Source organism: Balearica regulorum, chromosome 3, assembly GCF_011004875.1.
Source record: "Balearica regulorum gibbericeps isolate bBalReg1 chromosome 3, bBalReg1.pri, whole genome shotgun sequence".
NCBI lineage: Eukaryota > Metazoa > Chordata > Aves > Gruiformes > Gruidae > Balearica > Balearica regulorum.
The window spans coordinates 8251733-8265656 of NC_046186.1; the positions used below are offsets into that span (position 1 = coordinate 8251733).

At 38.3% G+C, this 13924-nt stretch overlaps 1 protein-coding gene across 4 annotated transcripts in view; it reads left to right on the forward strand.

Moving 5' to 3' along the window:
* The window catches only part of ITSN2 (intersectin 2), an 84484-nt gene that overhangs the window by 27586 nt on the left and 42974 nt on the right, over positions 1–13924 (forward strand). For all 4 annotated transcript variants that reach the window (XM_075750491.1, XM_075750494.1, XM_075750493.1 and 1 more), the window contains exons 3-9: positions 5002–5094; positions 6753–6816; positions 8593–8756; positions 10062–10259; positions 10533–10629; positions 12287–12429; positions 13756–13819. In XM_075750491.1, coding sequence (XP_075606606.1) covers positions 5002–5094; positions 6753–6816; positions 8593–8756; positions 10062–10259; positions 10533–10629; positions 12287–12429; positions 13756–13819 — 823 coding nt within the window. The remainder of the gene's footprint in view (positions 1–5001; positions 5095–6752; positions 6817–8592; positions 8757–10061; positions 10260–10532; positions 10630–12286; positions 12430–13755; positions 13820–13924) is intronic.

Here is a 13924-nt window from a genome sequence, read left to right on the forward strand (position 1 = left end):
CTAGGAAGAGTCTTTGTGGGGAAAATCTCAAAGTTCATCATTTCTTGAGTTTTCATTCTTAAAAACGCAGCATAGTCAAATACAATGTTAGCTCATCTAGGTGGGTCTTGCTTCATACATGAAGTTGTGAGATTGCAAAGTAATGTCTTTTGAAGAATAATGATTTCATGAGATATCTTCTTGTTAGAGAGATTATATTTTTTTCCCCTACAAAATTATACCATTTACAGTTGGGAAAAAATTATTTGTCTCATGAAAAATTCCAGGAAACTTAAGCTAAGTCAGTAAAGTAGTAGTAACATACTGCTACTTGGTCCCAGCTCAGAATCTCTGGAGAGCCAAAGGTTCACCACTGCTCCATCAAGGAGATACGTGCCTCTTGCCTCACCCTGTGATTAGAGAGGTGTCTGCGAAGAGGAGATGCCTGCAGTTTGGTTTTGGGATTCGTGTATGACTTGCCATGAGTAAGGGCTGGGGCTGTGAGCAAGGAAAAGAAACTGCGATGGCTCTGGATGAAATTAATTGTTCTCTTTAGCTGGATCTGGCTTATGGGCAAGAGGTTTCTCAGCCCTGGGGCTGAAGGTGTGTTAGTGCAAAAAACGTTGAGCTAAGCGAGATAAGTTTAGATGGTATGTCTTGGATGGCAGATGTTTCTTTTTGACTCTGCCTGCAGATTTTTGCTTCCAAGAAAAGGAGCGGTCTTCCCCTTGTCACAGTGTGATGTGCTCGGAAGTTGGTCATTTGTAAACCAGGCAGCATCGTTTTTCTCAGCAGTGATGCTGAGTGGCCAGTTTTACCGCTGGTGGTAGCTTTGGGAGACAAGCACGATATTTGTGAGGATTGTAGCATGTTTTGATGGTGATTGCACAGGAGAACTGAGTTTCAAACTAATTTTGTCTGTGGTAAATCTTTATTGTGATGGTGTCGATTGTGCTATAAGTAAACATGGCAATTACCTTGAAGAATGGTTTCGTGATGCGCTTTGTGGAATTGCCAAGAGCTTGTGATCCCTGTTGTTCAAAGTGTTAATTTGAGATAGACTGATGTGGTATTTTTGCTCGGTATTTTGAGGAAACTTTATTTAAATGACAATTTCTGTACACAGATTTTTCTTATTTGTATCGCCAAATGGTAACATCACAAGAGTCATGAGCACCTGGTTAATCTAATAATGCTCACAACACTTTCACCTTCCCAGTTGTGCTATGATCTTAATTTTGCTTCTGTTGCGTATTGTGGTAGGAGTTAGAAAAAACAGTGAATCCTTTAAATGAGAAGTGTTGGGTGGGGCTCGAATGCCCAGACTGTGGATCCCTATTATAAGTATTGCATGGATTTTAATATTTATTTTTTTTAAGAAATATTTTTACTGTCTAATGATTATTTACCTGTAGTCATAAAACAATGACCTGTCTGAAAATGGCAGACATTGTTTCCCTTACTTTCTAGGTGTAGCTTGTAAGGAATCACAGCTTTGGAAGGATGTTTTTCGGATACTGTCTTGCCCTTCCGCACCCCCTCGCTTAACTCATTTCTGGGTGGAATTTAGTACATGTTTTCATTCAACCTTCTAAATTAAAAGGTACTCCGATATATCCTTTTAAACATCTTAAATTTCAAAGTATTGTTGAATGTTTATAGGTGTCGAGAGAGATGTGGCTAAAAATGTCTGAACTGAATGTGTTTTCTATTTTTATATATTTACTTTTAAGTAAAACAGTTGAATGATGTGGGAAGAGGTCTGCTTTGAATTTTAAGACATACTACATTACTTTCTTCCATGCCTATAAAAAAACCTCAGTGGAGAGCGTATCTTTATGGATTTAGTCACCAGAAAAAAAAGATTTTCAGTTTGTCCTCAGGGATAAGGAAGGTCTGAAATTCTTCTTACCTTTGAAAATAAATTATTAGCAGGTTCACCTTTTCAGGGTATATATTCAGTCTCCTGAAACATTCACACAGTGTACTTTTGATAACATGTGTGTTCATAGTTATCCTTTTGCTGGTACAGTAGCTGCTTGCACTGGCTCTCTAAGACTATGCTAGAAGCACTTGTTGCTATAATAACATGGGTTGTAGTCAAAGATTTTTTTTTTTTTTAATTAAATTCATACTTACAAGAAATGTGTCATTGAGATGGCTGCTGAAGAAATGCTTTTCATGTTTAATTCAGGAATGAACGAACTATGCCAACAGCATAATTTTAGCAGTGGAGTGTGCATCTGAAGGCCTTTTGTTGTGGCTGCACTGATAATATTTTTCTTTTTTGCCTAGGCTAGGATCAGCAGCATGAAGTGTGTGATGGTAAGAGTCAGCAAAGCTGGAGCAGGGGTGTGATGAGCAAACACGCACCCCACATGCTCTGCCGTTTAGAGAGCTCTGCGATGGTCCCGAGGTTATCGGGGCAATGCGGTGCTCAGCATCTCTGCGTGTCAGAGAAAAGCGATCGCAGACCTCTGGGCGAAAGGGTGCCAGATATTTAGGGTGCAAAAAATAGTGAGAATGAAGGCAAAAATGAGAATGAAACGTGAATGCTGATCTTGAAACTCTGCTTGAATGAGATGTTAATCATCATACAACTACAGGTGTGAATCTGGTAATTTGTCGAGATGCAGAATTTTAACACATTTGACAAAATGCCATGTAGAACTTCGAATTTCATAGTTGGGGAGGAAACATAATTTACCAGATTGTATTCAAAGAGATGTTTTGCTGAAATACGTTAGAAGAGTCTCAAGACTGATTGCCATCTTCTTGCTTTTTTTGTGTCATATAAATAGGAAATTGTGCATTTCAGTACATGTTTAAACAGAAATTCTCTTACAATATAAATTAGACTCTTTAGCCAAGCTACGGTGGTGCGGTAACTCCAGGAATTGTTACTGTCTTCTTAGCACTTTGCAGCCACTGATCACATGAATATATTGTGGTGGTCTTAATCCTTCTGTCCTTGATTACAAAAAGCTGAGGAGTGTTGTAGCTACTTGCTTCAAAAGATGATCAAAATTCAGTATTTAATATAAGAAAATGGGATGTTGCTGGTATTTTATTTTCCATATATGAAAAAACTGATCAAGTTTCCTGAAGTTGCTGCTGACAGCTTTAGGAACACTTCTTTATCTTGTCAAGATAATTTCTGTAAGCATTAACCATGTTACGCAGTTTCCATTTGTATCTTAAAACTAGTATTTTTAAAAGATTAAAGTGCCGCTCTAATTTTTGCCATTGGGTGCAAGTTGTCTTCAGTTGTGTATTATGGCAATACTTGTACTGCCCATCAACTTTTAGGCATCTGATTTAGATTTATTTACATTAATTATCAGTGTCTAATCTAGATTTATTTAGAGTCCTTTAATTAGAAGATAGAAATAAGGGGGGGTTCTCAAAGTTCTGCCTGCAGCTTGCAAGATCCTTTCATTGAGGCCACACTAAAAAAAAATGGTGGATCCTCAAGAGAGGGAAGCAAAGCTCCAAATTCAGGTGCTTAAAGCTTGTATCCTTGTTTTTGTCATTTGTATCCCCAGTGAGTTTCTGGTTTGGTTTGATTTTTTAGCTATTTGTATTTTCCTGCTAAGTAGCAAAGACGTAAAGAATTCAGTTTTTACATATGTGAGGAGAATGATGGTCTTAACAGGATCTTCTTAAGAGGAGACATTAGGTCTTCTTGAAAAATGTGTTTGCATATATAAACAAACACAGATGAGAAATTATTAACATCATTAATAGTGTATATTGGCATGTATGTCAGCTCGCAGCCTTAGCTTTGTTACTACTCTCTGAAAAACAGTGCAAAGAGCTGTTGACATTTTGTAGGTTCAAAGCTTTCAAATTAGGTGTAAGCAGGAAAAGAGGAAGCATTTTATAGTAAGTTTCTTTCAAAGTGCTGTGGGTTTTCAAGCAACTTCTTAATATCCTCTAAGAAGGGTCACTTATTCCCTTGACCGTCTTTTAGTGAGCAATACAATTACTTGAAGAACAGATTAACAGTTTTCTGGAAGTGGTAATGCTGAATAGAACGTATTTTTAAAGTTTTGGGGTTGTGGGTTGTTTGGTTTTTTGGGGTTTTGGTTTGGGTTGGTTTTTTGGGGTTTTTTTGTTTGTGGTTTCGCCCCTCTCCCCCCTGTGATAACTTTTCAATGCTGTTTTGGGGGTTTCCATTCAGAATTTTTACGAATTCTTGCATTCATTGATTTGGAAATTTGTATTTTTGTCAAGAGCTTCCCGACTAAAACTTCCTCCTACTTAAAAACCAAACCCAATTATTTCTGGCAAACTGTTTTTCCTGCAAAGGGCGCACACCCTGACCTTTATACAGTAGGCAGGAGTATTTCTGAAAGTCACTCTGGTTCTGCCTGGTGTATCAGCACAGCTCTGTAAACATGATTATTCCCTGCAGTTTCTCTTTGTTACTTTGAGGCTGTAATATTTTATACTTTTTTTGTAAGCATTGAAAAATGGTAAGTTGAAACGGTACATTGTTTAACAAAAACACAACTCAGAATGTTATTCCTTTGTCAGACAAAACCAACATATTTTTGTTAGCAGTCCCAAGTTTGATTTTAGAGATTGGCAAGACGAAGCATGAGTCTTTTTGGCAGCTGTAGGGTGTTAGCCCTCTGCATGAGAACCTTCAAGTGACATTGAATTCCACTTGTTTACCGGTGAACCAGAGGAGTATTTGGTTCTCACAGAGTATGGCGAGCAACGTGCATCCTGCCCGGGCTGCAAACAATCGGCAGCAACAGGAAACTGCTTTGCACCAGCTTTGAAGGACGAGGGAGCTTGTTTGAAAGCGGTGTGTAAAGCAGTCGAGCTGGGGAATTGTCTCAGCTAGTGCTTGCACATCTGGGAAGCACAAGTTTGTGTTTCACAACGTCCTTGCCAAACTGGTAGGAGCTGGGTGTGTCTAGACCTAACTTTGTCTCTCCAGAAGCCAAGCTTTTATTTTGCAAGTGACATGCTTTATTTTTTAAAATCTGCAATCTGTTTTGGTTTTTTTAGGAGGCCCAAACATATGGGCCATCACCTCTGAAGAGCGGGCCAAGCATGACAAGCAGTTTGATAGCCTTAAACCCACAGGAGGCTACATTACAGGTTGGTCTGGGATTCTGCATTACACATTAACTTCTGTGTACACATAACTATCTTTGTAAAACAGTTTGAAAGCTACATCCTATTTCTAGCCCTTTTATGTGACTAATAACCACACTCTTCAGGCAAACAGCCACAGGTTACTACTAAACTTCTGCAGGCTTTGGGCTAAAGTCTGGCACAGGAATACTCTTCCATTAACCCCATCACTTTTGCAGCCAGCAGTATTTGCTCTCATTCTGTATAGTTTCAAAAACCAAAGAGTATCAGGCTAGATGGGAGGCTGCCAAGGAGCGCTTAGAGTAGCTATTGTGGCAAGTGAGGCCAGAGACACCAGAAGTGGCTCTCCTCTGTCTGAACAGTGTTAGAGAATACTGTGCTGTTAGATATCTTTGTTTTGGGGGAGGAGGCAGGGAGAGAGATGCTGATGGCTTGTCCTTGTTAATGACTGCTTGAAATTTATTAACCCTTCGGCCTTCAGTGAGTTCTGGATAGACTAATGGCATTTTGCAGTGGCCTGCTGTCAGTTCTAGTTGCGTTCATCTGCTTCTCCTCTGAAACAATTAGGTCATGTTGCTGCACACCTCAGAATTTGCAGGTTTTTAAATTTAAGAATCTGCTTGTGACATCAAGAAAAGGCTCGATTTCACTGGCAAAGATGACTTAACTTCAGAATGCCCCATTCTTTGGGGGGGGGGGCACTAAAGACCAGCCCTGATCACTCCTACCCTCCTAACTAATGCCTTGTCTAGTGACTCCACTGCCCCTGCTTTTCCTCTTTTTTGGTCCAAAGAAGACTGAAGAAAGAGTGGGGAGTTGTGTGTCTGGAACATGCATATCTTCTGGCTAAGTAATACATAACCCCTGCTTTGGCCAAACAGCTCTGGGAGGTTGGTGTTTACCACCAGTTGAAAAGTATGCAGTCCCGGGGACTATCTGAGCTCTTACCTGCACGTATGTCTGCAGGCTTCATTATTTATTTGGCAAGTGCTTGAAATGAAAGGCTATGTAGGAATATAACGGAAGAAAGAGCAGCTTGAAGTCTTAGCTTTAAGCATCTGTAATTCACTCATAGGTAAGCGTAAACACCACTATCCGTGTTTTATTACAAGTTTAGCAGCACAGTCGGTACCAATTGATGTGGAAGTTGGTATGGAATTTCACAACAGTTCCCATTCCCTTCCTGAAATACTGAAATAGTGGATATTCTCTGATGGAACAGTATATTATTTAGGACGCGATATTTTTCCAATTTTTCTAGAGAGGCAGTACTGGCTAAAGTTAGATTGGATGAAGGAGAAGGAAAGAAACAGCATGCACATCCTTTCCTGTAAAAGTAATTGGGTCAGGACTAAATTTTCAGGCATTTTTACTTCTTTAAATCTTGCATCTATTAAATTGTTGGCAGTTGATTTGTGACCTGTTAAAGCTTTTTATAGCTATTTGAAATCACTTCTCAGAGCAAAGATTCACGATTACAGAATACATGGATATGGACAATCTCTGTCACCAGGGAAGGAGTTAGATGGTACAAAACTGGAATACTTGGCATCCAGCATGCTGGTTCCTTTTGAAAATCTGTGCCACGACAGAGTGCTGAGGTCTGGTGAAAATCTATGTCTCTAGTGTAAAAGCCTGTCTGTCTTTCTTGTTTATCATAGGTGATCAAGCACGTACCTTTTTTTTGCAATCAGGTCTGCCAGCTTCGATCCTTGCTGAAATATGGTAACGTATTCTTTACTTTTTTTAATATTTTTTTTTTTTTTAAGATAGGAGAAGTGTAGCATTCAAATACTGTCTTTGGCATGTTGTGTTGTCTGAAAGAGGCTTTCAGCAGTAAAGCAGGAGTGATGTCTGAATCATTGTTTTAATTTTATTAAATTTAGAGGAAAGATTGAGCCCATATGTGTACCAATAATTAAAAAACAATATTTTTCTAAATCTTTCTTGCGACTTTAATTCAAATTGCATCATACTGAACACAACCTTTTTAAACTATACTAAGTGCTTGAAACTAAAGTGATGATAAATTGCAAGGCTTTCATAGAGGGAAGTGCCTGTAGGATTGCCACAAAGGTCATTGTTAAGCCTTGTCTTAACATTTTTAATAATAATATGGAAAAAGAGGTAAATAATGGGTTAATGAATTTCTGGAGATACCAAATTGAATGGTGTTTGAAATACTAGAAACCACTAAAAAATGGCAGTAAGATTAAGCGTGGGAAAAATTACATGCTACTAAACTGGGAGTGGAAAATGGACTGAAAGTAGAAAACAGGAAAAAAAATCTAAAGCCGCAGAAGACGTTAGAAGGTCAGTTATAATACACTGTAAGATACCAAGCAATGCTGTAATACAGGAACTGGGAAAAGCGCTGTTCTCTGCAGCAGGGATGTGGTGGTTGCAACACTTGAAACAGACATTGTCGTCTTTGTAACTCCTCACTCTTCACTAAAATACTCTGTTCATTTGGGGGTACTTGGTGGTTGCCAAGATGTGCAAATGCTAAAAGACATGGAGTGGAGGCTCATAATAATAAAGAACAACTCTCTTGTGAAAGAATATTAAGGAAACTAACTAAACGCAAAGTTAGTTTCTTCTTCAGACAAAGTGCATAGAAAGGTGTGGTAAGGAAATTTTTGCGTAAGGCCTTGAGGTTTTTTACTGAATAGTTAACGGAACAAAGCTCCGAAAGGGAAAGTGTAACTTAATATTGATTCTGGTGTGGGGTTTTTTTTGTTTGTTTTTGTTTTTTCTTCTCCTAACTTCATTTACATTCTGGTGTCTGGTCCTCAGGTGTTTTAAGTATAACAAGATTTCAGATTTTCTGTCTCAGCAGAAATTTTGTCTGTTTATTTATGCACTGTTGCATATATTAACTGTTACATTTAAGTTTATTTGGAAAAGTGTCAAAGGAAGTGTGGATATCAGGCTTTAAAAACCCCATGCTGTTTTTGAATTAATGCATTTTTCACAGTGGTATATAGTGTCTTTAGCAGGTTTCTGCATCCTCCTGTTTCAGATTCTTGCATTAATTCCTTACAATACCAGACATTAATATAAAATAATTAGTCTGGCTAGTTGCATAGAAAGAAGCATAGCAGAGGCATATCTGTAACAAGAAGTGTATCCGCTGAGCAGGAGACTACTGCTTTTCTAAGTGTCTTCCTACGTTCTCAGGTGTTAAATATGCAGCAGCTTTAAAACTGAACTCTACAGAAGACTACCAAGTGAATTATACTTAGTGCAGCTAGGCGAACATTATGTTTGGAAGTCCAGGTTGACCTTCAATATCTGTAGGTTGGCAAACTAGAAAGATTATGATCTGCAAACTTCTTTGGGTTTGAATATTGTCAAAAGTAGAAAATCTACAGATGGTTGCAATAGGTTTGTTCTTTTCTTGTACAAAAGCAATAAATAAATCTGATAAAAAAGCTTGTCATTAAGTGAAAAAGTTCTTCCTTGTGGGCTTTCATAATTTAATTTTATTTTATTTTTAAGGACACTCTCAGACCTGAACAAGGATGGAAAAATGGATCAACAGGAGTTCTCTATAGCCATGAAACTCATCAAGCTGAAATTGCAAGGACAGCACTTGCCTGCGGTTCTCCCTCCTGTCATGAAACAAACTCCAGTATTTTCACCACTAATGTCAGCTCGCTTTGGTACTTATGAATATATAATTACTTAGTGTTTAGAGGTAAAAAACACAGCTAATTGCAACGAGCATTAATCTGACCGCAGCGGTTGAGTGAATCATGAAAAAAAACCCCAAGAATATTCTGATTTAGGAAATTCACAAAGTCACTTTCTTGACATTTTTGATAATTTCATTCTGTGAAGACATTTAATAATAATAATGGAAAACCTTCTACTGAATTTTGATGTGAGGTGCAAGAAGACCATTCACATTGGCCATCTGACTTGCAGGCTGTCGTCTTGTACTGAAGGTCTTTTTTTGTCTCCCTCCTACTCATTCACGTATTTATACTCAGGGGTTTTAAAGTTAAACTTAGTAAAGGTCAGAGTTTTGGTAGAACACTTATTTTAAATATTTTTTTCAAAATCAATCAGATTGTCTATTTTGGTTATATGATCAATTGAATATCATTATTTCAACTTTTTTTTTCCTTTTTTGACAGTGTTTTGGCATTCAGTGCATGCCTGTTCTTATTTTGTGGTTTTGTAGAAGAAAATGCACGTAACAACTTCAGCTGGACTACAAAATCAGTGCATACTTCTATGTTGAAATTAAGTGTATGAATATATTAATTACATAAATGATTTGAAATGTCTGCTCATCAGTAAATCTCACATGTTTGCATACAAGTGCATGCATTTATAGATAGCTGTGGTTGGCATGTGATTAATTCCTATTAACCTTCCATCACAGCATCTGCATGCTGTAGCCTTCCACAAGATTCAGCCAGTAATTCAAGTGCCCTTATTTGCTTCAGGCAACTGCCTAAAGAAGCCATTTGCTGGGCGTGGGTCCCGAAGTATGGACTTTTCACCCATACGGATTCTTCCAAGGCCAATGCTTGGAAGAGACTTAGTTCAGAAACAGTATCAGCTTTTCCCTGTAGAGGATTGTCGCAACTTTTTAGTTGTGTTTGTAATTCTCTCTCAGGGGTCAGATGTGGAAAGGCTTGTTGAAAAACTAGTTATAGCTGCAATTATAGAAAACTCAGTCTTATTCTTTTGTGAAATATTAGCTAAATCTACCTTGAGAATTAATCGCTTGTAAGGATTCATTTTTTTAAAATTCATGCTCTTCAGTATGTTTTCCTCTGTGAGCTGTCTTGTCTAAACTTCAGAGAGAAAGTAAATATTATACATGAGCATCTATTTTAACTCATTGCAGCTCAGGACGTGGATTGCTTTGTGTAGGTTCTGCCTAGCATAATAGAGCCAATTTCTTGCCGGATCCTCTGCAATATTAAATCGTGAATTGTTGGATTTTGCTCTAGGAATGGGTAGTATGCCAAATCTGTCCATGCCAACGTCTATGTCTACGATCACACCGTTAGCTCCCATGTCTCTGACCTCCATGACTTCCATTCCCCCTTTGGTTATTTCTGCTCCCCTGGTGCCTTCTGTCAGTACCTCCTCGTTGCCAAATGGAACATCCAGCCTTCTGCAGCCTTTGTCCGTACCTTTCTCTTCAAGTAAGTATAGTGCAGTCCACTACTCTCTTTCACACTTGTGAATCTTATTTTCCCTATGGCTAATTTCAGACAAGAATGCCAATACTTGCATGCGAGTTAAAAAGAAAAAAAAGTCCCAAAGTTGACATCCGTCAAATTGGTTCTAACTAGTTAATCTGAAATCACTGATTAGCATTTCTTTCTTCTATCAAAGCCTTGAGTGTTTATTACAAAGCATTACCTTATACATGGTTCTTGGTTTTGTCTTTTTTTTAATTTATTTTTTTATTTCAGCACTGCCTCATACTGGTTCTTTAGGTCCCATGGCAGGCGGGTTCGGTGGTACTAGTATGCAGAAGGCACAGTCACTAATCGATTTAGGATCTAGCAGGTATGAAAGTTAAGTTTAAAATGATTATATCTTGAACTTGAGTAGTATGCCTTCCAAAACTTACAGAGCATTTCTGTTTTCAAAATATATTCATTAAAAATTGATCTATCTAATATGACCTACCAAGACTGAAAATAGATGGTTTTGATATGCAAAGAAATAATATTTTCAGGAAATCTGACAAAACTATCTGAAGTAGGTGAGGAGCTCAAATGAGAGAAAGCGGTGCCAAAAAGAAGGGAATGTACCTCATTACTAAATAGAAGTAGAACTTAGCAAGTGGTTATAAAAGCAGTGCTTATGGATTGATGTGCTCATTCATTATAGAGGGCACCATGTAATTAGCAGGCATGTAAGAATACTATTTGTTATAAATATTTATGTCTGAATTTGTTTTATGAATCATATAAGATTATGAGTCTTTTGTCATCAGCTGCTCTGTTTCACTGACTTTAGAGCTTCACCATAGACAAAATGAGGGACTAGGCTTATCTATGCAATTGGGCATCCTGGGAACATCTCCCAAAAGACAATCCAGAGGGCATCTCAGCCCCAGCTCCCTTCCAAAAAGTGACTCAGAAGTGCTTGTACCTCTCTGCTGCTGGAACAAGGCATGAACACATGCCTAACTTTGGGCTCCTTGTACAGACAGATGCCTGATGCTGGGAGACCTTCAGCAAGATGATTGTAGGCATGGTGCCTGCCTGTAGTCATCTTTTTTTTTTTTTTTTTAAATGGGAAAGCTTTCTTTTGCTGGTGGTGTAGTGATGCAAAGTAGCTCTTCTTCAGTGTTACTCATGACAGTATTTTCACCATCATGTTATCTAATTCCATGCAAAGGATGTCTATCCAGCATCGTGCCTGAAAGGCTTTGTTTATATCAGCATTCTTTGTTGCCTTGGATAATACTTCAAATAGGTTTTTTACTTGGCAGAGTAGGGGATTACCTTAAACAAGGCAGGCTGGATGCACCTGGTTTTGTCTGATCTTCAAAGATGGAATGCTGTGAAAATGCTGAGAGTTGCAGGTAGATGTTTTATAGGTATAGCTAAACGCTCCAACGAGTGCTGTTCTGCAGAAACTGAATGAGTTGCTAAAACTCCATTCAGCCTGTCATTGCCACTGATAAAAAGCATAAGTAGAGGTGGAATATAATGGCTTTAGCAGCTTTAGAAGCTCCTTTTGGTTGTGAGTTTCAGATACATTTTTATGCTCATGGTTATTCATTTGCATACCTCTAAAAGTTACTTAGCCATCCGCCCAATGTTTCACAGACCTTGTAAACATTCTTGTGAAAGTTGAGATGTTTTTCTATGGTTTCCCATAGTAGTATTTTGCAGTGGTGCACCAATGAATTATGTGGCATAAGTGCCTGTGATACCAAGGGAACAGGATCTTGAATTCAACGGTTTCCTTTAGATATGTGTCCTTACTTTCACAGTAAAATTCCGTATTAGTGATGAACATATTTACAGCAAGTTAGCAGAGGTAAAACTTTGTGGAAATTGTTTCATGTTACCGGAAGATGTTATATATCTTCTGTTCCAATACCTGTTTATTAAGCCAAGTAACTTAGAGTTCGTTCTTTCTCTCTTTCTCTCTCTCTCTTCCTCTTTTTTTAATTTTATTTTTTAATTTTTTTTAAATTGTATTACAGTTCAAATTCTTCCTCTAGTGCTTCACTAGCTGGGAATTCACCAAAGATTGTATCCTCAGACTGGGCAGTTCCTCAGGCCTCCAGATTAAAATACAGACAGAAATTTAACAGTCTCGATAAAAGTATGAGTGGATATTTATCAGGTGAGTATGGCATTTGATATGGAGGGGGAAAACCAGCAGTGTTTTCTGCCTCTGGAAGATCACAGGCTGAGGGGTGGAATCCTGGCTTGGGATTTGACTTCCATATGAAATAAAAGCTGAAACTGCTGACATTCAAACCTACGCAGGAGTAGGTGGGTTTCAGCTACTGGTTCCAGTCAGCCACGTCATGGAAATAGCCATCAGTTTATTAGCTCGGGCTCTGTGTTGGACCTGGAGGGGCCCAAGGAGCAGCGATCTCCCCAGGTAGACTGGGGAAGCTGCAGCAGCAGTTGAGGGGAAGAAGAGAAGAGTGGCAGTGGTGGGATCTGGCTAGAAGAGCCCGAGAACCATAAGGCTGGGGAAGTTAGCTCCAGAAAGTCAGCAGTCATTTTTTCAAGCATCACTGTTTGGACTGAGACTTTTTCTTACGACTTTGTAAAATGGGGGACATCTCACGATCATTTTTGTGCCATGTGCTCTATGTATATGTATTATTAATTGCTTAGATATTTGACCTTTATCTTTTCAAAGAAAGCAGTTCAGGAAAGACACTGCAGTACTTGGCCATTGTTTGGCATTTTTCAAAAGCAATTTAAGGGAGTCATTTGTTGTTGACTTTCAGTGACATTTGTGCTGTGCCACAGTATTATGGTGATTTTGAAAGACTTCACACAAAGTTAATATGGGAGTAGAGTTTTATGAAAGTCCTTATAAAACTGGATTACTCATTGTAATGCAGTGAGTAGAGTGCTGGCCAGGCAGTTAGTAGATGTAAAGTTATTGTGTATGTCTGTAGCTTACTAGATTTCCCATTTTGAATAAGCACTTACCAAACTTCTGCCTCAGTTTCCAAGCCTGCACAAAAGGAGGGCAATTCTCCCTTTAAGAAAGAAACTCAATGCTTTTTATCTTCTTCATTTTGATTTTGGGCTGAAGGTTTCACGACCTACCTAGAAAAGTATATGGTCCTTTGCTAGCAAAGGAAAGCTGGCAGCTTTCTAGCTTGCTAGCTCAAGCTTTAGGTAGTCAGCTGTGCTTTTGTAACAGCTGTGGGGATTACCATAAATATCCATTTTTCATGTCAGTTTTTTTTGTTAGGTGCTCTGAGTGAAAAAAAGTACACGAGAATACTTACATCTTCATTGTGTTCAGGTTGTAATGCCTGTTGTTAAGCCTGGAAGTAATGCCAACTGTCAGCCACTGATGAAAATGGATTAGATTAATATTAAAAATAAACATGCCCCAGTTCATGACCCATTTCTTGCTACATGTGAATCTTTGTTCAGAGTATTTATTTTTATTAAATTCTTTTCTACTTTCATGAAGGATTTCAAGCAAGGAATGCCCTTTTGCAATCAAACCTTTCACAGACTCAGTTGGCTACTATTTGGTAAGTTTAAGTACTGATTATGAATTCAACGTGTTTGTGGTGTTAAGAGAGGAAATGTACTTTATTTAATCAGAAATGGTGAAGGGACACCACAGATGTAAAATC